Source organism: Micropterus dolomieu, linkage group LG21, assembly GCF_021292245.1.
Source record: "Micropterus dolomieu isolate WLL.071019.BEF.003 ecotype Adirondacks linkage group LG21, ASM2129224v1, whole genome shotgun sequence".
Classification (NCBI taxonomy): Eukaryota; Metazoa; Chordata; class Actinopteri; order Centrarchiformes; family Centrarchidae; genus Micropterus; species Micropterus dolomieu.
The window spans coordinates 9,257,752-9,282,956 of NC_060170.1; the positions used below are offsets into that span (position 1 = coordinate 9,257,752).

Here is a 25,205-nt window from a genome sequence, read left to right on the forward strand (position 1 = left end):
TAAGTACAGAGCTTGAGGACATGTAGTCAGATACATTTCACTGTACTGATGTTTACTAAACACACACACACACACACACACACACAGATACTGTTGAGGCAAACCAGCTGATTCATTATTCTGACAGTGTTCAGGGACTGAAAACACCCAGAAGCTCTACATACTGCAGATATGACCTTTCTGTTAGAGCTGCTGGCAACATAAGCAGGGATTACACCTCATGTTGTAGGTTCACTACACAGTTATCTGCGGTCTTCCACATGTGCTGCCTTATTTTAATGTTTTACTGAAAGTGGTGGAAAGTAACTAATTACATTTACTCAAGTATTGTACTTAAACACAACTTTGAGCTATACTTGTGCTTAAGTATTTCCATTTCAAGCCACATTATACGGTGGTGGATGAAGTACTCAGATACTTCAGGCTACTTAAGTGAAAGTATGAATACAACAATGTAAAAATATTCTATTACTGTATTTAAAATGCCAGTTAAATTACAGCCCGTCCTCACCAGAAAAACGTCTGTATAGGTCGATTGTGCAGCAACTTATTACAACCCATACTTGTGTTTATTGAAAGGCTGCGACCTCCTGTATGACGCAGCAAATCAAGAAGTCAGGTTAAAAACATGACTTTAACCTACTAGAGGGTTGAGTCCCGTGTTGAAACAAAGTCAATGTTGAGTTATTTAAAGTAAGTGACTTACAGCAAGAGTTAAGCCACGTCACGTGATAGCCAAACCACGATCTTTTACTAAACCTAACCAGGTAGGTTTGTTGCCTAAACTCAGCCAAACATTTCCCAGCGTTAACCACGTGTTTAACGTCACGTGACTGACGTACCATTGGCTTATTTGCATAACATACTGTCGCTGGACTGTATACGTCGTTTTGAGAGTCATTGACAATCAACCTATTTTGATGTTTAGGTATGAGGACGTGTTGTTAAGTTACAGTACATAAATATTAAAGCATCAAAAGTATTTCTTCTGCAGTAAAACGTCCATTGTGACTTATATTTTATTAGTGTTAATAAGGATACATCAATATTACAGTAGCATTTTAAGATTTTACTGTTGTAAGTGCTCAGGTCAAGTTAGTTTTAACTACTTTATGTACAGTTACCAACTTTTAACTACTTTTCTAATCTTCCTCTGGTTCCAGCTTCACCTGTGTGAGATGTTACTGCTTTTCTCTGTTTTATATGATAGTTAACTAAATATCTTTGTTTTTGGTCTGTTGTTCAAACAACAACAACAACATACTTTGATACTTTTGTGTTTTCTATAATTTTATTGCCTCAATAATTAACCATTTAATTATTATGGAGTATATTTACCGTGTGGTATTGCTGTTCACTGGAACTTTAAGAGTTCGATGAGAGTCCAAAATATATCAAATCCTGCATGACTGTCGGAAACTGTTCTTAAATTTCATGTTGCATGAGTGCACACTTTGGCTCTCAGCCTTGTCCGCAGACCCCTCCCCCCCTCACATACTAGCAGCACACCTGTGGTTCTCCATTTAAAGAAGAGCGGTTGGGAGAACCTGAAATCCTCTTTGAAGTGATCTGCCTGTTGTAAAGGCATAAATATGCATGAGAGGAAATATAAAAGAGGAAAGATGAAAGTTTCAGTTTGGTCCTCAGAGGGATTTAAGCAATTTACAGAAACTGAGAACAACTACAATCTGTATCAGTGCAATATGTACTTCCAGTCTTCAGAAGTAGTATAAGTAAATGTATGTACTACTTAGGGAGACTACTACTACAACTTTTCTCCACCACATTTCTGGGGAAATATTGTACATTTTACTCACTAACTATGATACAATATTGTAGATAAAACTCTTTTATTTTAAGTATCAGTCTTGTATCCAGTGGTGCAGTTGTACTTTTACAAAACTCTTGTACAATTCAGAGGTACTTTTGCCTTTACTGGACTGGAGTATTTACATTTTTGTGTTACTTAATTCTTTTTCCCCATCACATTTCTGAGGGAATTACATTTTAATTATTATGTAATTATTGTAGATACAGTCAACTCAAAATATTAGTCTTGTCAGGTAAAACATTTGAACGATTACTGTACTTCCATTTTCTACAACTTTATACTTTAATCTATTGCATTTCAAGTATTGCTTTACTTTTTACCGCATTACACTGATTCAACAGCGAAAGTTGCAGATTAAGGTTGAACATAAATATATATTATAATAAATATAGTGCATTGTTTTGTTATAGGTTGATCTACCCATCAAGATATAAAGTAATGTAAACTAGAAACCTGTGATTTCTGTAGTGTAAGAGCTGAAAGTTGCTGCAATTTTAGGTTAGAGATAGTAACTAAATGTATTTTTCCATTGTGGCATCACTACGTTTACTTAAGGAAATGAGCAAATATTTCATTGCTGCTAGTTAATCAAACTGTCTGAGAGTCGGAGGCATCCTGACTGGCTCTCCTCCAAGTCAGGCTTCCCCGTACACCTTCGTCTCCAGACGGGATTTCCTGTCTGAGGGAGGGACCGGATCTCAGAAACCCCCCCAGCTCCCAGCACTGGTACTGGGATGTGTACTGGGACATGAACTGGGAATAGGGCTGAGGAAGCCAGGGACAGCAGAGAGCACACTCACCCTCATCATGGTCACCATTGCTTTGTTTCCTGTCTTCATTGTTTAACGGGACCAGGAAGGATGAGCCACTGCAAAATCGTCAGGCTATTCTTCTCCTATTTTGTCATTCTGTTGCTATAATGTGGTATCTGTTGGAGTTGAGCATGAGTAATCACTGAACTACACTGTAAAACATGTCTCTTCACATCCTAAAGTTCTTTGTGGTCTAGTCATAGGTCAGATCAGGTTTAGTAACAGAATACACATCTGATCTTCTAATAAATAGACCTTTCATACCTCAGTGATTCCCGCCCATGAGTACTTCAGCAGTTGCTTGGGAGTATAAAGATTGTGGAGTAGCTAAACAATAAAAACAAAACAAAAATAAATAAAAAATCCACATGTTGAGTCAGCTGTATACACCATGTGTTGACAGAGTGTGAAAACTAGTTAGCAAGAGACCAGATAAGTTGTTACAGATAAAGTGCCAGATGAATAGTTGAAATAGATAAAATGAAACGCAGTTTTAACAGCTATATAAAAGTAATGGCAAAACATCTGAAATAGTAAGCTAAAAGTAATGGACAATATTTGTAATATTTAAAAGTAATGGACAATATTTGTAATATTTAAAATTAATGGACAATATTTGCAATATTTAAAAATAATGGACAATATTTGTAATATTTAAAAGTAATGGACAATATTTGCAATATTTAGCTATAAGTAGTGGACAACATTTGAAATATTTAAAAGTAATGGACAATATTTGAAATAGTTAGCTAAAAGTAATGGACAACATTTGAAATATTTAAAAATAATGGACAACATTTGAAATACTTAAAAGTAATGGACAACATTTGAAATATTTAAAAATAATGGACAACATTTGAAATACTTCAAAGTAATAGACAACATTTGAAATACTTAAAAGTAATAGACAACATTTGAAATACTTAAAAATAATGGACAACATTTGAAATACTTAAAAGTAATAGACAACATTTGAAATAGTTAGCTAAAAGTAATGGACAACATTTGAAATATTTAAAAGTAATGGACAACATTTGAAATACTTAAAAGTAATGGACAATATTTGTAATATTTAAAAGTAATGGACAATATTTGCAATATTTAGCTATAAGTAGTGGACAACATTTGAAATATTTAAAAATAATGGACAACATTTGAAATAGTTAGCTATAAGTAGTGGACAACATTTGAAATATTTAAAAATAATGGACAACATTTGAAATAGTTAGCTAAAAGTAATGGACAACATTTGAAATATTTAAAAATAATAGACAACATTTGAAATAGTTAGCTAAAAGTAATAGACAACATTTGAAATATTTAAAAGTAATGGACAACATTTGAAATAGTTAGCTAAAAGTAATAGACAACATTTGAAATACTTAAAAGTAATAGACAACATTTGAAATAGTTAGCTAAAAGTAGTGGACAACATTTGAAATATTTAAAAATAATGGACAACATTTGAAATATTTAAAAATAATGGACAACATTTGAAATATTTAAAAGTAATTGACAACATTTGAAATATTTAAAAATAATGGACAACATTTGAAATACTTAAAAGTAATGGACAATATTTGCAATATTTAGCTATAAGTAGTGGACAACATTTGAAATATTTAAAAATAATGGACAACATTTGAAATAGTTAGCTATAAGTAGTGGACAACATTTGAAATATTTAAAAATAATGGACAACATTTGAAATAGTTAAAAATAATAGAGACAACATTTGAAATATTTAAAAATAATACACAATATTTTAAATAGTTAAAAATAATGGACAACATTTGAAATATTTAAAAGTAATGGACAACATTTGAAATATTTAAAAGTAATGGACAACATTTTAAATAGTTAAAAATAATGGACAACATTTTAAATACTTAAAAGTAATGGACAACATTTGAAATAGTTAGCTAAAAATAATGGACAACATTTGAAATATTTAAAAGTAATGGACAACATTTGAAATATTTAAAAATAATGGACAACATTTGAAATATTTAAAAGTAATGGACAACATTTGAAATAGTTAAAAATAATGGACAACATTTGAAATATTTAAAAGTAATGGACAACATTTTAAATAGTTAAAAATAATGGACAACATTTGAAATACTTAAACGTAATGGACAACATTTGAAATAGTTAGCTAAAAATAATGGACAACATTTTAAATGGTTTCCTAAAAATAATGGACAACAGTTGAAAAAGTAATATTAAATTTAAACTAGTTAGCTAAAATGAACAGATTAACAATTGAACTAGTTAGCTAAAAGGAACTTGAAATATTTAGATTAAAGTAATGTGTAACATTTAAACTAGTTAGCAAAAATGAACGGATAAACAGTTGAACTATTTAGGTAAAAGTAAAGGAAAAACATCTGAAATAGCTAAAAATAACATACGTATGCAGTTATATTTGCTATATAGGTAATTGTTGCAATAGCTAGCTAAAGTTAATAGACATTTGAAACTGTTAGCTAAATGTGTAAACAGTTGAAATAGTGAGGTAAAAGTGATGGACAGATGGTTGAAATAGATATATGAAAGTACTGGATAAAGAATAGTTAGCTAAATGTTAGATGCAGTTGAAATAGAAGATAAAGATGTATGGATAAACAGTTGAAGCTAAATAGTATTGGTGATAGGGTTTTTCTGACAGCTTGGCAGCCCTAGGTTTAGTCATGGTTTAGTCATGTTCAGTTAGAAATAGTCTGGCCTGGTTTAGTTTCTTTGTTAAAAGTCAATCAACCTCACAATCAACTAGTGGTTTAAAGGTTTGTTTGAAGGTCAATAGAAAAATACATCTACCTCCATTATGAACACCAACATTTCATCTGCTCTTCCACAGGGATCACAGTGACTTAACTCCAACCTCATATCTTCTGTAAACACAGAGCTGAGAGCTGCTTCCTTCCTCGTCCTGGATAAGACGTTTCACATGTAGGAGGCCAACATGAAGAAAAAAAAGCAGCAGCCCAGAAAACTCACCAAAGAAAAGGATAAAAATGTGTGTAAAGTACGAACCAACAGTCAAACCAAATGACCATAAAAGGCTTCAGTGTATTATGACTCTTTTAGGAAGTAGTGTGTTAAATGTTTATAGTTAGTGACAGAAGGCCTGTAGTTGACCCTTAACACTTAATGGTTTGACATTTTAAGAAATACGCTTATTCACTTTCTTGCTGAGAGTTATGTAAGAAGGTCAAAACCACTGAACAGTAAATATGAAGCTACCAATAGCTACGGGTTAGCTTAGCTTAGCAGTTTGCCAGGAACTTGCTGTGACCCTAAATCTAGTTTAATTACTAACACGCTACTTGATATTATTAGAAGGCCTTATGATAAATTTACAAGATGTGAATCTTGTCCAAAGTGTTAAATTAACTGTAAAAAAAAAAAGTATCACTGCATAAAAACACCTGTGCCGATACAAGCAAGTGCCTTTATCACGTTATTTAAGGTTTCCACAGACAAAGCCTCCCAGGCCTTCAGGTCCAACAGGCTGGAGTTTGAGAGCTTCCTGCATGAGATGATTCGGTGGTTTTCAGACCGTCAACATGAGGTGGACGAGCTGTTCAGCCACAGTGACACAGACAGAAGTGGATCAGTCAACCTGAAGGATTTTGAGCTGGGTAATCCATCTTCTCTGCATCGTCATCTCCAGAGACTGAACAAGCTGTGGGGAATGTGTTCCCCTGCCCTTCTTGTTCGTCTTTGGGAAACAATTATAGTATTTTCTGTGATTCTGCTTTTATTAGGCTAAAATCTGTGGAGGGCTTAAAAACTCTCACTTAAACTCTTTTTCCACGACAGTCTTCAGTGTCTGTTCCAGCTCCTGTGAATGTCAGATAAAGATAATCTTGAAGGAAAAAGAGATTAGAAAGAGATATGGGTCAGTATTAACCAAATGCCACAGTGTGGTTGTACTGAAGTATTTATGGAGGGTACTGTGAGTCAGACTTTTGATAATGCGAGCAGTGGCTCATTTCCTCTTATCCCCTCTCGCTGATAAGAGCAGCTGGCTCACGGAAACAAAACCAGGACAATGTTCCTTTTGTCTGTCAAACTTCAGACGCTCTGAGTAAACTAGACTTTTGTTCTGAAGACAGTTTTAGGAGCACCAAGAACTGCGGGACTGTAACTGAGATGCAGGCTGTGATTCATTTTGGAATCACCTCTTTTCAGTAGGCAAACAAACACAGACAGCAGGCAGTAAATTCCTGACTTTCTATTTGCCAGGTTTACCAAACTACACTGGGATACTCACACATAACTATTCAAGAAAAAATATAATTCTTATTCCCATTTAAATCAACATTTCTAATGTGCTGACTGACCTTGGGGATGAAAACCACATTATAAGTAATATAATTAGACCGATAAAGCAGATGTTGAACCCCTGAATGCATGCTGGTGAAGGAGTAGCTGACTTGAAATTGGTCCAGTGTTAAATTGTGTGAAACAGGGCGGTAACGTCATCCTTACAGGCAATTGCTGTAAAAGTACGTCCACTAAGGTTCTTGATTTTGACTCTGACAGGCTCAGATTGTTATTATAAGTGTCTGACAGAATTACGGAAAGGATCCCTACAGCGAGAAACCTTGTTTTAAAGAGTAAGATCATTTTTGTTTAACCAGAAAAAGTCACTATAGCTCTCTCATCAAAGCCACCAGACTCCATTGATAAAAACGTTTATTTTACCTCGCAGAACATGGGAGTTGCTGGTCTATTGCTGCCATGGTTGTTTATGTTTGTTTGTGTTATTGTGTGATTTTGTTGTTTATTTTTGTTTGTGTTGTGTGATTTTTGGCGTTTTAAACGGTTAAAAACACCAAAATCACATAAATTAAAAAAGACAAATTAACCCATCAAGTCAGTGGTAGACAGAGAGGTAAAATTGCTATTTTTGTGTAGGGAGTCTGGTGGAGTTGTCTGGTGGGGTGGTGATGGCGCAAGAGAGACCCGGGTTCAATCCACCAATGTGTCCCTGAGCAAGACACTTAACCTCTAACTGCTCCAGAGGCGTGCGTCCTCTGGCATGTATAGCAATCGTAAGTCGCTTTGGATAAATGTGTCAGCTAAATGAACAAATGTAATGTTGGACAAGAGAAATATAGTGTCAGTTCCTGGTTGAACAAAAAGGATCTTACTGTTTAAAAAAATGTCTATTTCTATAGAGATCCTTTCCATAATGCTGTCAGACATATCTGCTTTGACGGCGTGCAAGGATAATGTTGTAGCCCTGTCGCAGCCTGCTAGTTCAATACTGGGCCAATTTAATTTGAAAAAACAAAACAAATTAACCTTTTACTGTTGTAGGAATGTTTTGCTTATACGCTAATAAAATACATTATCTGACAAAAATATGAAATAATAGTATGGTTATTACTATTTTTCTACATTTTCTGCTATCAAGAAAATGAGTCCTGAGTCCAACATTTGATGAACAGTCTACAACGACTGATATTGAGAAAAATACATTATCATTGATCCTTGTGTCTCCGGCTGCAGGTCTGATTAACTTGGACGTCCCTTGTCAGCAGTTTCAGCTCCACATGCTGAGTCAGCTGCTGAAGACCAACGACAACATGATCAGTTATCAAGACTTGAGCAGCCAAGTGCAGAGACGGAGGTAGAATCAACAGTATCCCTTTGTCTGAGCATTTTGTTTTTGTTTTTATTCATATTCTGTCTTTCTGTCGTCACAGACTGAGTGACAGCACACAGATCGACCCTCAGATATCAGAGGACGTCTCTGGTTTGGAAAGAAGTGCTCGCCGTCGGCTGTTAAACCCTGACAAGGACAAGTACGTCATGTACATGTGAAGTTCTGGCTTCCTCAGCCCTATTCCACTTCAAAAACTGCCTCTAACTAAGATCATTTACTTAAGTACTAGACTTAAATACATTTTTGAGGTACTTTTTACTTATACTTTACTACATTTCATATGGACATATTGTACTTTTAAACTTGACTACATTAATCCAGTGGTGGAAGAAGTTCTCACATTTTTTTCTTAAGCAAAAGTACATACTGGAGTGTAAAATTACCCTCTTACAAGGAAGATTTCTGCATTTAAAATCTTACTTAAGTAAAAATACAAAAGTATCAGTATAAACAAGTAAAAGTACCCAAAAAGTGCGCTCATATGACTCCAATTCTTGCCTCATTGCACTGGCTTCCTGTTCGTTTTAGGATTGATTTTAAGATTGTATTGTTTGTTTTTAAAGCTGTGAATGGACTGGCCCCAACATATATCTCGGACCTCATCCAAATTTATACGCCAGCGCGGTCACTGAGGTCAGAGGGCCAGCTCCAGCTTGCGGTCTCCAAGACAAGACTTAAAACTCGGGGGAACAGGGCCTTTTCTGTGGTTGGACCTAAACTCTGGAACGCTCTGCCCCTCCATGTACGAACAGCCCCTATTTAGTTTTTACAAAATTTTATATTAATTGTTTTGTATGTTTGAGTCTTCTGTGCAGCGCTTTGGTAACTTTGTGTTTGTAAAATGTGCTATAGAAATAAAGTGGATTGGATTGGATTATACAGAATGGACAATTTCAGAATAGTATATAAATATCACTGGGCAATAATTATTTACACATTAATGTGTTCAAACTTTTATATTGCGGTAGGTAAGGGTTTAAGTACTTTACATACTGATGGGTAGCTTCACCTATAGTAATATATCATAATTTGTATTTTGTATTAATAATCTAAGCTGTCAAATAAATGTAGTGCAGTAAAATGTACATATTTGTATTTTCCTCCAAAATGTAGTTTAGTATAAGTAGTAAGTACAATATAAGTACGTCTTAAGTACATCTGCATTTATCTGACAGCTATAGTTACTAGTTACTTTTCAGATTAAGATTTTACATTAAAAACTCAGCAGCTCATCACAAACTTCAGGCTGAGTTGACCTTTACACCGTACCTCCATGTGTGAGCTTCAACATCAGAGTTATTTCGGAGCCTCAGCTATCAGCAGTAAATCAGATCCTGTAACTTCAGGAGACACGAAGAGTCAACAGCTACGTAAACAAAGGAGTCCTCACAGCGACCTTTAGACAAGTGTTTGTGTCTTTTTTGACCTGGTCGCCATAACTGTGTGTGTCAGTGTTGGACAGTAATTAAGTATATTACTCGGGTTCTGTAAGAACAATTTTGAGGTACTTGTAATTTACTTGAGTATTTCCATTTTATGCTAATCTACTACATTTGTCTGTAGCGATAATACAAACACATGATGATCTTGAAGAATATGATGAATTGCCGTAGATTAAACTACCTAACAGGATATAAAGGAGTTAAAATTACCTCAACCTTAAACTTCTACTGCAGTAAAATACACATTAATGCAGAAGGAATATTAATTAATCTAAAAACATCAGATACATGTTTGATACTATAAGTAGGCCTACATTTTGCTGATAATACTTACATACTTTGACTTAAGCAAGGTTGAATGCAGGGCTTTTTCTTGAAGTGAAGTATTAGAGTGTGGTATTACTGTATAACTGTTCGTACTGAAGAGTCTGAATACTTCTTCTACCATTGATTATTATAGATAAAGTAAATACTTTACACCCATGGAGGGAGAGAGAGACAGAAAGAGAGAGAGAGAAAGCCATTCTGCATGAGTACTTGTACTTTTGTACTTTAAGTCTTTTAGATGCTAATGCTTTTGTACTTTTATTCATACACTGTGGTACTGCTACTTTTAGATATGAAATGTTTGCAGCTTATTGGAGTTTTACTAATTACTTATCACTTTCGCTCTTGGGTTTTTGTTTTTGGAAAGGTGATTATGCTCCAGACTCGTTATGTACAGAGTATCGCTCGTTCAAACATCCACACATGAAACGGATTCTGTGTGATCTAACGCTGGATTTTCGCCAACAGGTTCATCCGTCTGCGTGTCAGACTGATCCCCTTCGAATCAGCTGCTGCCCATCCAGGGAACTTTGTGGCGGTTTTGTCGAGCAGCAGCAGAGTTTTCGGCCTGATCAGGATGATCCAGGACCGGGTCGGGATCCAGACCTCCAGGCTGGAGGTTTTCCGGAGCAGAGTGCCCACAGAGGAGGCCCGCCTGCTACCGGAGTGCTCCCTGGAGGAGTGTGGCTTTAAAGGGGGGCCAGAGGAAACTCCTCCAGAGGACACTTTGTACTACGACTACAGACTGCCGTTTACAGACTGTCCCATCCTCAACTGTGACCAGTACTTCAGGTCAAAGCCAGACTCTGCTGCCGGTGTCCGTAAATGACATAACTGTCCAACTTTTTTTAGCCATGCATGTTAGCAGTGTGGATATAGAGATGTCGGTCGGCCTACTACTTTTAACTTGCCATCTTGGCAGTGCCTTGACTTGCCGGCTTCCTTCTAATCCAAAAAAATGGAGAGAGGTGGAGCTGAGGCGGGTTGCTGCAGCTAGCCACCTGTGATGGTACCCACCTGTCACTTAAAGCGGCCATGAATATAACTATGCATAACTTTTTTGTACCAGATTTAGCTACTAGCTCATTGCCATCTGCATTGACTAGATAAATAGCTAATGTTAGCATGCTAAGAGTTGGGTCTAACTCTTTTTTTTTTTTTTTTTTATTAAATAGAGTTATTTTTTTGTATAACAATCTTTATGAAGTATATTAAATGATGTCTTGAGCTTGACTTAATATCTTGAAGTGGTAGCTGTGGCCTCTCAAACCTCTTTACTCTGTCTTTCACAAATTACAAGCCATGTTTTCCTGGTTCTTTGTTTGTCAGCAGGTGTGATTGATTGTTTTCATGTTCAAACCATCTTTTCAGGTTAAAAATTAGTTTTAGCTTGTGTACAACTGTCACCAGTGCAACTCACACTGGCCTAAGATCAGAACAGATCCCAACATAGTACTACTTTGGTTCAGGAAACAGGAGGGTTTTGGTTGAGGATAGTAAAAGATTATGGTGCCTTATGTTTTCCTAACCTCACCCAAACCCCACCTAACGTAACCATTAATAAATGTAATAATAAATAAATAAGCCCAACTTCTCGGAGACGGGGTGGAACTTCAACCATCTGAAAATGTAAATATGGCACAAAACTGTTAAAACTGAGTTTCAAATCATTGAACCCCACAAAAGTTTTTTTTATAGCTGCCATATTTCATTAAGTACATAATTCTGGATGTTTCCTGTAATTAAACATTCAAAACCTTACTTAAGTAAAAGTATTATCAGCAAAATATACTTTTTTTGTATTATTAAAGTAAAAGTACCTGTTGGGCAGAATGGTCCCTTCTGGAAAGTAACATTATTACATCATATTATTGTAAAATTATTACTGATGCTACACGTAAGCAGTTAATGCTACAGCTGGTAGAGGTGGAGCACATTTTAACTACTTTAACTAATGTTGGATAGTTTAATTTATAGCACAGTAAAACATTTTATTTATAGATTGAGCGTATGTCTTGTTTGTAGAGGGGTAAAACTGTAAAGTATTCCCCTCTGAGATTTAGTGGAGAAGAAGTAGAAAGTAGCATACAATTGAAATACTCAAGTAAAGTGAAAGTACCTAAAAACTGAGCAGCTCTTCAGAACGGAGCAGTAAGCAGAATAAACATAAAGTTTAATCAGGAAAGTCTGGTCTTTAAAGAGGATTTATGTAAGCGAGCTGCAGGGGAGCCTCACACTCAGCACCTTGAGGCCTGTTTACACTTTAATTAAAGTCACATTAAGTAACGGTATACAAGATGTTAATATAAAATAGTGTTTTTTAATCGTGTCCTCAGGGGGCCACAGAGGCTGAACTGTGCTGCGTTGGAGTCAGTGGAAAGTGCTTTGCTAGTGGAAACCACAGAGCAGCTATAAACAGCTGCTGGTGGCGGCCACTAAAGCGCGACATGCAGCCGACACACCCAGCAGCTTCCCTGCTGCTCCACCCTGCCAGACTTTTACATTCCAGCTGCAAATGTAGTTCACTCCAAAAACCTGCTGCTGCTTTATTTGTTCCCCCACAAACACACACCCACACACACTACAGCAGATTTCTGCATGAAGACACAATAACATGAACGCAAGATTAACATTTTCAAAGTCAAAATAATATTTATTCCATAGTTTCAAAAATACTGCGCAATATAAATATTACAAAATTGAATACTTTGTGTGCGTCAATATACTTATAGTTAAACACTGTTTACATTTGGGATGAAGACACAGGCTTCAGACGAGTGCTGCGGCAGCGTGTTGTCCTACAGTGTTAAACATATTTAAACACATCTGCTCTCCGATCAGTAACTCTGTTTCTATATTTTATGATTTGGGCCCAAACCACTGACAGTAAGGCTTCAAAGCAAAAGTTCAACATTTTGGTAAAAAAACACTTATTTGTTTTCTTGTCGGCAGATAGATGAGAGGATTGACGTCACTCTCGTGTCAACACCCAGGAGCTGGTTAGTGTAGCACAAAGACGAGACATAACGTGTTAATAATGAGCTTTAGAGGTGGATTTTATTACCTTTGGACAGAGCCAGACTAGCTGTGTCTTTATGCTAAGCTAAGCTAACTGACTGCTAAAGAGAGCGGTATTAATCCTCTTATCTGACTCCCTAGTTACTTCACAAAATGCCAAGCTATTCCTTTAATTCAACTCCTGTACATATGCGTGTGCATGTAGATGTGAATGTACAGCCGATAAACTGAAGCAGAGGAAGTTATGACACTGCCTCATTTCCCACCTTTGAGAGTTATTTTAGTTATAGCATATTTTTGGCTTATTTATCCAGAGGAGTGTTTTTGAAGTTGAGTTTAAAACCTGTTTTTTGGCCAGCAGAAACAAGCTGTGAAAACAACACTGACATATTATCACCCTTTAAGTTGATATGCTGAACATCTTAGCAAACAGCTGCTTCTTTACTTACTCAGCAGCTACAGAGCAACATTAGCATTCAGTTTATGTTCGTGACCCCTTTAAATTTAAGTCAAATATTGACTCTCTTTTTGCTGTCCACCAACTCCTGAGGGGGATATCTGGCTCTTTAGCTGCTAAATGCTAAACTATGTTCACCAGCTCGTCTCTAACTGTGTCTGTCTGCTGTTTGCTGCTGAGCAGGTAGTGTACAGGGGTTTTTTAGAGTTTTTTTTTTGCCCACACCAGTGAACGAGAACCAAAATTTTGTGGTTCAGACAGCTGAAAATTTCTATAAAGCTCCGTAAAGCATGTATATGATAATCTAGCCTCTTCACTTTGAATCATACAATCTGTTGTTATGATAAAAATTTTAATTGCAGCTGCTTAAAAGAGGAGCAGGCAACCCTTCAACCTGAACGTTTATTGTTACCCGTCATTTTTACCTGTTGTTGTAAAAGACAGAATAGTCTTTCATGTGATGTGAAAGTGGAAATGTTACGATGGAAAGCTTTGTGCGATGCTCTAAAGGCCATGATGAAACAGACAAACTGCTAAAATGCAAAGATCATCTCGTCTTATGTCCAAATTCAATAACAAAATATCCCAGTAAGTTGGGATAATTCTGCTTAAGAAGACATGCTTTTATGACTCCCTACCAAATGACTGGGTAAGAGTTTTTTTTGCAGCGTAAAATATGCGGCTTCACAGTTTTTAAAATAGCCATAATTATAAAAATGCATTTCAAAATAGTTCCAGTTAATGCCAGACATGAATCAGTTCTCGGTCCTGGAGAGCAGCTCGGTGGTGTTCCTCAGACAGAATACTGTGTACTCAGACACAGTTATTTTCCTTGACCACTAAACCCTCATGGTTTATGAGTGTATGAGCAGAGTTTGTTTATAGGGCAGAAAGAAGCTGGGGCAGCAAAATGAGCGTTTAAAAACTAACCCAGCAGATGCCCACAGTCTGTGTCGGAGTCAGTCCTGCTGCTTGGGTCGATTGTCTCAATGCTCTTTACACCGAAAACAACTCTATTTCACAACAAGCCTGAAATGAGAAGCAGGAAGTGTGTTTTCCTTTGGTTGGGGGTCTGTCCAGTGAGAAATACTGACTTTGGATGCCGCAGGAAGGGTGAACCAAACGTCCTCCAGTACTCCCAATTGCACTTTATCTTCCACCACAGCTCCTCCTTCAGCATTTAGTCGTAGCCGAGCTCTTGTTTCTCATCTTTGAGTCGATCTTGGCCACCAGCAGTTTGAGACAGTCTCCCGACGATCGAATCAGTTCTCTACCACTGAAATTAAAACCCAGAGAAAGGACATAAGAAACTGTAAATACCCAATAACAGGGAGAAGAGACTAATCTCTGTAGATCTGTTCGTACTTTATACTTACATGGAATATTCCATCCCAACCAGGCTGATGCCGTTAACAGCCAGGATGCGATCGCCCGTTCTCAGTTTCTGACACAGAGCGGCAGGAGAGTCGGGAACCACTGACTTCACATAAATGCCGCTTATTCTCAGCTGTGTCTTCTATATAAGGAAAAAACAGGAAAAATAAAAGATTAATGACAGCAATGGACGCTTCAGAGTGACGTACAGCAGCGAGTGAGAGTGCTGAAATATTCCTTTTAGCCAGATTACTAAAGTCATGTAAGTCTGTCAGTCCAACTGGTAGTTCCAGAGTGAAATACCTAAAAGATGGATTGTCATGAAATTGTGCACAAACATTAACTGAGGATAAATGGTATTGACAGTGTCATCTAATGTCATCAAGTCAAAACTAGAGTTTGTTTAATACTTTGGTTTGTGACCATGGAAATAATAATTGTATAAGTATATTTTTCATAGATATTTATATTTTATGTATAATAAAACCCCTTGAAATATTCAGGTTACTATCATAGAAAAACAAACAAATAAATATTCATATCTGTGCTCAGAGGGTATAAAAGTTGTACTGCGTGGTACCATCATCAGGCTGTTGTTAATGAAAACTAATGAGCTGTTAAAACACGTATCGCTGTGTCACGGCTAGACTGCAGAGCGTCTGTCAGTAAGAACATTTAGAGTGATTAGATGTGTACTTTCAGCCCGTTGAGTTAAAATCCCTGCAGTCTGATCGGATTAGTCCTCTTCATCTGAGGTGTTTCTGCTTCTGGATTGATTTGTGTGAAAACAAAAAACCTCGATTTGAAACAATGCGGGTAAGAAATATGTTTTACACAACTGAAAATGTAAATGCAATTAAATTGATATGTTAAGTTATGAAGTAGAGGTACGCTGGATAAAAAAAAGGTTGTCGTACCGTTCCATCCACAAGTGCCAGTCCGAGACCATGAGGTCCTCTGTGAAGCTCCACCGTGAACACTTCCTCTTTGTCGTCGTCTTCTTCTTCCACATTCTCTGTCTTCCACTCGGCATATCCACTGGCTGAACAAACAAACAGAGAAACACATGAGTGCTGGTACTCACTCAAGTACCCTGACAGGTCCTGCTGGATCTGGGACCAGCTGTGTAGGACCACTTCCTTTCACAGCCCCCAAACCATGTTAGCAACTATTAAAACTACACGTTACAGAAAATCAAGAGTTCTGTGAATGAAACGAGAATTCCTCCAGTTTTTCCACCACCAACCACCAGGAGATCCATGTCCTATCCAGAAAGGGGTCTAATCTCCGAAGTCTTTCTCTATTGCTATCCTCAATAAATACACACTTTCACCATATTGACCTGATTTAACAGTTTGTCTTATTTTCTTTTTGGCAGGACAGCATGCGAAACTTTCATTATTTTCATTCGATTAAGAGTTTAAATCCTTAATAATAATAAAAACAATTAAAAATAATTATAACAACAATAATGCATTACATTTACATAGCGCTATATCTTAGATAGTCAATCAGATCTGTCTGGGGTCGGTTCATACCAACGTTCATGGTTTCCAGACGATGAATCCTACAGCGATGAGCTTCTAAATATTCCTATATCGCTACCATGTGTTTAATATTTCTGTATTCAGTGAAATATCTCAGCAAATATAGGATGGACTGCTGTGACATTTGGTTCAGACATTCATGTTCCCCTCTGGACGAACTGTAATAACTTTACTGATCCTCTGTCTTCTCAACATGTCCAATGCTTTTGTCTGTGACCACTTCCAGCTAAATTAATATTCCCATGAGCCCCACACTAAAAAAATATGGTCAACATGTTAAACAATATACCGTTAAACAAAAGCATGTCAGCATATCTACATGCAATGTAGATATGTAAATGTTATCATGATAAAAATCTATTATTATCACGATAAACAAAATAAATATCTTAATAGTAAATTTGATTCCTACATGATTTAAATAAATTAAATCGAACATTTATTGAATTAATTGAATTATTTTTTATATTTATATCGAGGCATAGTGTCTATTTGAATTGTCTATATCTGTTTATTAATATTTTATATCAATAAAACTAGGGGTGGTGATGGAATAGTGGATAAGGCACATGCCTTTGGTGTGAGAGACCCAGGTTTGAATCCACTGACCAAGACACTTAACCCCTAGTTGCTCCAGAAGCGTGCGACATCTGACATATATAGCAGTTGCAAATGTAAAATATTTGCTTCTTTACACTGAGGATGTTAGCATTGTTACATTAGGTGGTTGCTGAGTCGTCTTGTTTAAAATGATTGTACCAGTGGTGGCAGAACAGCACACTGAACATTATTCCTCCAAACAGAGAGCACATCTTTGATGCAAAGTAAGTGTTTAAACTCTTAAATCATCCGCTGAGCTGCCTGAAATCAGAGCTGTTAGCCTGAGCAGTGGGGACTGAATGTGGACAGGTTAGCACGCTGCGGTGCTGTAACAGGGACTTCCTGTCTTTCTCATGTGGGCCGCCTGTCACAACAACAGCGCAGCAGCAACAGTAGCATTCCCAAAAAATCTGTTCCCACCCCTGCAGCTCCTGACCCCCCACCTCCACTTTTCCCAACATGCAGCCTGTCTGCCCCCCACGCAGGACCTACCCTGAACAATGCCTCTCCCGATTAAGATTCCACGCACCAACCCAACTGTAAATTCCCATGACGGATCGGCCACTGCTCTTTTCTCTCCTGACATCACCACCTCTCTGTAATTCTTGGGGTCAGATTAAAGGATTACCAAACTTTCAAAATAACATTAGCCGTTTGCCAAAACCACAAATATACTGGAGGCCAAGGTGCCGGCTCTGCACGGAGTTCCCATCAGGGTGTAAAAACAAAACAGAAAGCAAAAAAGTTTAATCATAAAAAATTACATTTCATACATCATTCAGACTCATTCAAACATTTTTATTCCAGAAAATCAATGACAAATGTGGAATCTCAGATATGAACCAAGTGGTTATTTTATTTATTATAGTGATTTAATTTCTTTTACTACAGTGTTTTATCTTCTTGACTGAGTGTCATCCTGCCATTGCTGCAACTAACTAGTAACTACTATTTATTATCAATGTGTTGATTCTTTTCCTGATTAATCAATTGATATTTTAGTCTTTTAACCATTGGCTATCAGGGGGAAATGCCATCATCATGTTCAAAACCCAAATATATTAAATTTACTATGATATAGACATGGAACATGAAAAAGAACTGAAAATGCAAACTATTAAATATGCTACCAGTTTGGACAGATGTACACGCAGATGGTGCCAGATGGCTTTGTTCCAATGTAATCCTCAAACTCTTTAAGCAAATTACTTTTATTAAAGGCACTAACAGAGAGAAAACATAATACAACAAGTAACCGATGAGTAAATCTGCTTAAGATCAACAAAATCCTTCAGCTTAAACCCTTTCTGTAACAGCCCACAGCCACAGTGGGGAGCGCATTAACACGGGTTGAACCTCTCACACTCAAACACAGTCACATACGACCAAAAGAGTTTCTGAAGGTTCAGATCTTAGACCAGCCAGCCTCCTCTTTCCTGATTCCACCACACAACAGAGAAAGACCACACACTACACATCCTTAAAGATTGTTTTTACTTCCGTACTTATTAGTGCAAATTTTTCATGACCTAAAATAAGAACATTTAATCTGTTTTCTCCACCGGGCTTGAATTTTTGGCTCAGAGTGACCATGTCGGCACTGCATTTTAACTCTGTCACACTTATTCTGGTGAAATTAAACAATAAATGAACACAGTTTTCTCTATAATTGATAAGTAGGCGGTTGGTGCTCTCCTTCCGAGGCTGTTACGTTCAAGACATCCTCCAGTTTAATGTTAATGACTTGTTTATCTGATTTAAGTATAGGACACTCAACTAGCGGGAATCAGTACTAGAATTGGCAAGCTAGGCTAGCTAAGCTTCAACTTTCTGAGTGAAATACAAACTTGATAGCATGATGGGTACAAAACAGGACACATTTGCCCACGCTGTTGCATGGATGCCATATTGTACAAGTAGTTACAAGTTGCTATTAAAGTCCTCATCATTCAGTCTTTAAAACGAGTGAAAGGCACCATATTTAGATAAAAGATATTTACAGCTGTAATCACAATGATTCAGCTCTTTAAAGGTTCAGTAGGTAATTTTATAAAAAATAACTTTTTGTCATATTTGCTGAAACTGTCACTATATCCTGACAGTAGTACATGAGACCGGTTCTAAACGACCAATCAGAGCGAGGAAGAGTCTCTAAGTCTCTCTCTTTCAGAAGCCAACAACGGCATTGACTGGTGGCAAAGAGGCACGATGACAAACAGTGGGGAATAACTTTTGATGGGAAACGGTGGTGTACTAGCCTCTCATCCCGCTGTTAGATGCTGTCGCAAAGCATCAGAGGAGCGTCTTTGAAAAGACGACTCAAAGCGAGGTGGACCTGGGTCTTGGCGAGGCTCTTGCCGGGGGACAGCGAGCCCTACGCAGGATGAAGTTTCGCAAGGCAACTGTTCCTTCTTGTGGGTTTGGTGGTAGGGGCTTAGCGGAGTGATGCGAGCAGTAGAGAGAAATGTGGAAGGTTTTGCATTGTGTGTTCAATTGTTGCCGACTGCTGCTTTAACCTGCAAGACATTCTGTGTGTCAAATTGATGGACGAAAATGGCCACTCAAGGACATTCCAGGAATGGTTATTAGTCCAAGAGAGAGGCCTCAAGGCCTTTTGACTAACTGCTGGAAATTGTATTAATCTTCAGTACTTACTTACTATCAGTAAGCACTATTCAGTACTATTCACCAAGGCCTTAGTTGACATGTTTTCATTACATTTGTATTCACATCACTGGAATGGCTTGCAGGTTAAGTGGGTTGAAGAATTTTGATTGCAACTGTAGATATATTTACACATTCATTCTGCTGCGCTTCTGTTGAAATGAAAAGGTATTTGGCATTTCCCTCAATTTCTTTTAAGACTAAATAACAATCAAGTGTCATCAGAAAATGTACAATGGTATATTAGGGCCAGTAAAAATATATATTTGACAGCTGCATAACCTGCTTTTAATGCTTATAATGACACAAGTACATCTGCAATTTAGCATTTGTCTGATTTTTTTCTAACAAATTAATAACATTATAATCTCAGAGAAAAATCAAGTGTTTTTCTCATAAATTTATCACTTTAACCTTTCAGTTTTTTCTCAAGAATATTACCCCACTCTCCCAGCTCCGTAAACAGTGTTTTCTACCTATACAATGGCACTAATACGCCGTTGTAGAAAATTATACTAATTATACCTAATTTATTGTTTCAGGCACTCCGCCTTTCTTTCACCTGTTTTAAAGACTGGATCACATAAATACATTAACATCTACTTACAAACTAATATCCATGCAATAGCGGTCACAAAATATGGTGTAACACTGGCTCTCAGGTGTCAAACACTTGGCTTGAAGCTTAGACCACAGATGTGTTTAGTTTATATTTTCTTACACAAAAAGTGTGGAGAATTAAAATTTCAGTTTAAAGCTGAAGAAGTCGGCTCTCACGCTGACTCCCTCACGCTGACTCCCTCTCGCTCCTGGAGATGACCTCATGACGGAGGCTTTCAAAAACAATAGGGGTGGGAGAGGAAATTCTCTTTCCTTTGCACCGCGATCCCACCCTCCACAGCCTTCCACTTGAAATTCCTGACCTTCTGAGTAAGTTAAAAGATGAAGGGAGTACTGTGAAGGCGCTCCACCTCCTTTATGTCAGGGGCACCTTCATGTGGACCTGGAACCGCCGAGCTCAAATATGCAGCGGGTCCTCGAGGTCAAGTCACTAAATACCTTCGCTAATAGTCAGTCAGAAGAGGCAAATGAGGTTTTAAGAGGTGACCTCAATCTAGACGTTACTAACAGGACAGGGTTTAAAGCAAAGTGGTCATATTCTCAGTGACAGAGCTGTGTGTCATTCGAATCAAAACCTGCTGTGTGTAAGAGAAGCCATGAAAGGGCCTTTTGAGATGCAGTCGGTTTGTCATCATGAGCTAAACCGCTCATGATGACAAACCGACTGCATCTCAAAAGGCCCTTTTGCTTTGTTTCATGGTTTCTTTGCTCTTAACTCTGAGCTATCGTCTTCTGTTGTCAGGTTTCAGTTAACGTGTTTCAGCTGTTTGTGACTTTAAAAGACAACTTTAATGGATCTGTGACGCCATGTTTATTTAAAAAATGTATATTCTTTCACTCAGTATGTTTTTAATATTATACACTGTATACTGTATCTAACAACTGTTTCATTCTTGATTTACCTGATGATTTCTAGCCCTGCTAGCTGTGATGGACAGCAATGTTTGTTTATCTCTCAGTTGATCAACCACATTGGTCCCGACTAAAACATCACAACTATAGGATGGATTGCCATAAATTATCAAATAACATGATATTCATGGTCCTGGAGCAGAGATTTTCAAAGTGGGAGGCCGGCCTAACCAAGTGAAAATATATTACATTTCAGTTATCGAAAGGAGACTATTTAGGGGTGGTGATGGTACAGTGGAAAAGATACATGCCTTTGATATGAGAGACCAGGGTTCAATTCCCCACTGTGACACATCAACCAATGTGTCTCTGAGCAAGATCCTTTACACCGAGTTGCTCCAGAGGCGTGTGACCTCTGACACAGATAGCAATTGTAAGTCACTTTGGATAAAAACATCAGCTAAATGTAGAAAAGCCAAAATGTGTTTAATTTGGTTAAAGAGAGATATAATAGTAGTTTTGGGAAGCCCACAGTCTTTCCCATTTCAACAGAGCCAGAAACTAATAAATGCCTTAGGACAGACCTTTTTTTTATGTATTTAGTGTAGCCTGAAGTTGTGTCAAACAGACTGTCTTGGGTCAATTGTTGGGTGTCAATGGGATCAAATAATATTATCATGATCCCATAGGCATCCAAGAACTGAGCAAAACTAAGCAAATAAACTAAGGGGGTTGGGGGGTACCCTTTTCCTTTTCCACATTCTCAGACTTAACTGAACTAGAAGATACTTAATCACTTTGGTAATCCATCATCAGGTTAAAATTTAAGTTTTTCCAATAGATTGGTTTGCTACCAAATACCTGCAAGACTAAGACATTCCCATCAGCCTCAACCGTACTTTGTTTTAACTGCTAATTAGCAAATGTTAGTATACAAACAAGCTAATCAAAGAGGATGAACATATTAACTTGTTAGCATTATCATTTTGAGCATGTTAGCATGGGATTTAAGCATTTAGCTCAAATCACCTCTGTGTCGCAGTACAGCTTTGCAGAACAGCTAGGCTCGTGTTTTTGATTAATCATTTAGTTTGGAAATGTTTACATATAGTAAAAAAACAAAAACAGTTTCTTCAAATTGCTTCTTTTTTTCCAACCAACAGTCCAAAACTTAAACATATTCACTTTGCAATGGTACTGTATCAGACTGTAAAATACTGTAAGCACAAGAAAACATCTTCACCAATTTCACAACACATATGCAGCATGACAAAACTCGCTGTAAACTTAACCATGCTTATTTTTACTTTTGGTGTTTCTGTACACTGTACACTGTATACTTCAGTGCGTCTGTGTTTCTTTGTGTTGTTAATCAAAAAGGTAACTTAAAGAAGTGGGTTTGAAACAGTCAACAGACTCTAATCTAATGGGAGGGAGGAGATCAAAAGAACAATCACCTTTGGTTTTATGTTTGGCTAGCGGTATAACCAACAGGTTTTAGTTGGAAGACCTTAGCGGCCCCTTAATGTTCTAAGGGCTTTGTAACTTGGAAATGCCTTATAAGTGATTAAAATAATTTTTAAATCAATCCTGACCCTGAAATACAGTATAATACCTTTGGCCTTATTGGCAACACCTTATATTCACTACAAAGAGGATGACATCCTCTTTCGTCTCACCTGAGAGTTGTCTGTTAGCAGCATGTCTCTCCCTGTTCAGGAGAAAACATCAACAACATCCTTCTGAGGAGAGAGACATCTCACGTATTCAATTTGGATTGTTTATAGCTGGAACAACTTATTTTTGATGTTGAGTATGATTAACATCTTCTTTTACAGATTTTTGTCTCACCAAGAATATGGTGATAGATCCCTATCTTTTCTTTCTTTAGTTTTTCCCTGCCATAAAATGTAAAATGCCCATTTTATTTTGTTTACCATTAGTAGTTTCTATGATGATTGTTTCCTCTTTGGATAGTTATGTCATTTATTACATTTTCCAGAGTCTTTATGATAGATCTAATATTTCAGTTAAATTTTGTTTTGGCCCTGTCCATAAAGGCATGTTTTGTCCCCTATATGGGAACATGACTGTTATCCAGCTCTGTATTTATGTGACATGTGCTGTCGTGTTTATGTGACACTGCCTGACGAAGACCTCTGTTAAATTAAATTTACTGGGAGCTTTCAGTAAAGTTCTGTTACCTTTCTTTTGTTGGCGTGCGCCCTCTTGCAGATCCGCCTCCAGCTCAGCCAGCTCCATACCCTGTGGGGTGTTGGGTGGCGTCAGCAGGCAGGACGGGTCCAGTGCCAGGCTCTTGTGGCAGCCCAGGTCGGCCTGTCCTGGGAGGGTGTTCTGCAGCTCCAGGCTCTTCAGCTTCTGGGTCAGGACTGCCTCACAGCTGCTCAGGTCACCATGAGATCCCAGGGCCTGAGTTGGCTCTGTGGTGAAGGTACGGTCCAGGTCTGCCTTAGGGGATGTGCTGTTAACCGGGTTAGAGACCACCTGACGGGCAGGATCCTGGAACACTCTGATGGAGGGTGAGGTTGTAGACTGGCTGTCTGTGGTCGTCCCATTGAGGACCCGAGTCTGAGAAACATAAAGTCAATCAACAACAGATGTAGAAACATCAAGGTGTCTCGTTTCCTACTCTGGGGTCAGAGAGCTCGTTACCTGTTTCTCCACATCAGGCTCTTGGGTTTCACTGCAGGGGAGCTGGCGTATGAACTCCTGTAGACGACTGAGCTGTTCAAACAGAGCAGGCTCCACGATAGGTTTACCCAGCTCCAGGTGAAAGGTGCTGCTTGGCAGGATGAGCGGCGGGTGGTTGTCAAAGCTCTCCAGGATAGCGGCTGCAGGAAGAGAGAAAGGCCTGCCGTCATCCATCACATTACAGCTTTCTAATGAAATTCAATCCTGTACCTTTAAATAACGCTGCTGTATTTGGGTTAAAACCTAATTAAAAGCCGTAAATAAAGTACAGGACTGATGCAACTGTTGCTGCATCAGTTGATGGTGCTTAACACAGCAGGGTGCTGTCAATCTGACAAAATAGATGAGAGCGAGGTGGCGGAGGTTCTGCTAATTGAGGTGGATTTGAGGAGTACCTGTGGGCTGAAGCTGATTGGTGGAGACAGACTAACAGGATGGGATTACTGTGGAGGAAAACACCAACTGAGATGAAGACTCCTACTTCTAAATGCCTTTAAGTGTTAGTGTAATGGTATGCTTCTAATTATAATTAAAAATACGATAAGATTTTTTTAAAAGACATAAATGGAAGTAAGAAAGAACAAGAAGGGGATTTTATCCTCATCTGCACGAAGCTCAAATATATAAATATATATATATTTAAATAAAAAATACCAATAAAGAGAGAATGTAACAAAAATAAGACATGGTAATTCGACTGCAGGAGACTCAATGATTAAAAACTGAGAATGTGTATATAATAAGTATAATAAGTTAATTAAAAGGTGGCGCACATCCTAGACTACATTCAGTCAGAGCTATCAGAAGTTAAGTTAAATACGCTGTTATTTTCAGTCTTGTGCAGTCAAGCATGCCTACTGTCAAGTTCAAACATGCAAGCTACACAATAGATTGTTCTTATTCCTGCTGAAAGAGGAGTTACTTCAGTTTACAGTAAACAGGTTCGCCTCGCAGAAAGGAGGTTCAAAATAAAATTTTAGAATCCCTGCATATACACCTATAAGACCTATTACATCCTGAACTGATTATGACTAACCATCTATTTTCCATATATGTCTATATATATTTTCAGCTAATCAATTATCCGTTTACTCCATGTGATGGCAAAAAAGCCATTTACCAGAGCCCAAACTGACGTCTTTAAAGTGCTTGTTTTGTCCGACCAAAAGCTAAAGATATTAAATTTACAACAATGTATGACAAAGTAAAACTAGAACCAGCAAATCTTTGGTTGAAAAATGACTAATACAATTAACTGAATATTTTGT

At 37.6% G+C, this 25,205-nt stretch overlaps 2 protein-coding genes across 3 annotated transcripts in view; one reads left to right on the forward strand and one right to left on the reverse strand.

Annotated features, from left to right (window-relative positions):
- Positions 1-5,010: 5,010 nt before the first annotated feature.
- Positions 5,011-11,330, forward strand: LOC123961038. The gene is made up of 5 exons (XM_046036142.1): positions 5,011-5,662; positions 6,116-6,287; positions 8,167-8,287; positions 8,364-8,462; positions 10,561-11,330. The coding sequence occupies exons 1-5, from the start codon at positions 5,609-5,611 to the stop codon at positions 10,919-10,921; spliced, it is 807 nt and encodes a 268-aa protein (XP_045892098.1). The 5' UTR covers positions 5,011-5,608; the 3' UTR covers positions 10,922-11,330.
- Positions 11,331-12,718: 1,388 nt separating this feature from the next.
- si:ch73-281f12.4 (Ras-associating and dilute domain-containing protein-like) overlaps positions 12,719-25,205 on the reverse strand; it is a 36,433-nt gene continuing 23,946 nt past the window's right edge. For both annotated transcript variants that reach the window (XM_046036141.1, XM_046036140.1), the window contains exons 12-16: positions 23,899-24,077; positions 23,430-23,814; positions 15,859-15,983; positions 14,944-15,083; positions 12,719-14,843 (exon numbers count right to left, since the gene is read on the reverse strand). In XM_046036141.1, coding sequence (XP_045892097.1) covers positions 14,741-14,843; positions 14,944-15,083; positions 15,859-15,983; positions 23,430-23,814; positions 23,899-24,077 — 932 coding nt within the window. In that variant the 3' untranslated portion in view covers positions 12,719-14,740. The remainder of the gene's footprint in view (positions 14,844-14,943; positions 15,084-15,858; positions 15,984-23,429; positions 23,815-23,898; positions 24,078-25,205) is intronic.

Bases quoted from the DNA above. Each gene is read 5' to 3' on its own strand.
- LOC123961038 (XM_046036142.1), top strand. From the start codon at position 5,609: ATGAAGAAAAAAAAGCAGCAGCCCAGAAAACTCACCAAAGAAAAGGAT. The intron at 5,663-6,115 runs GTGTGTAAAGTA...ACGTTATTTAAG, and splicing joins CCAAAGAAAAGGATAAAAAT to GTTTCCACAGACAAAGCCTC. The intron at 8,463-10,560 runs GTACGTCATGTA...TTTCGCCAACAG, and splicing joins TTAAACCCTGACAAGGACAA to GTTCATCCGTCTGCGTGTCA.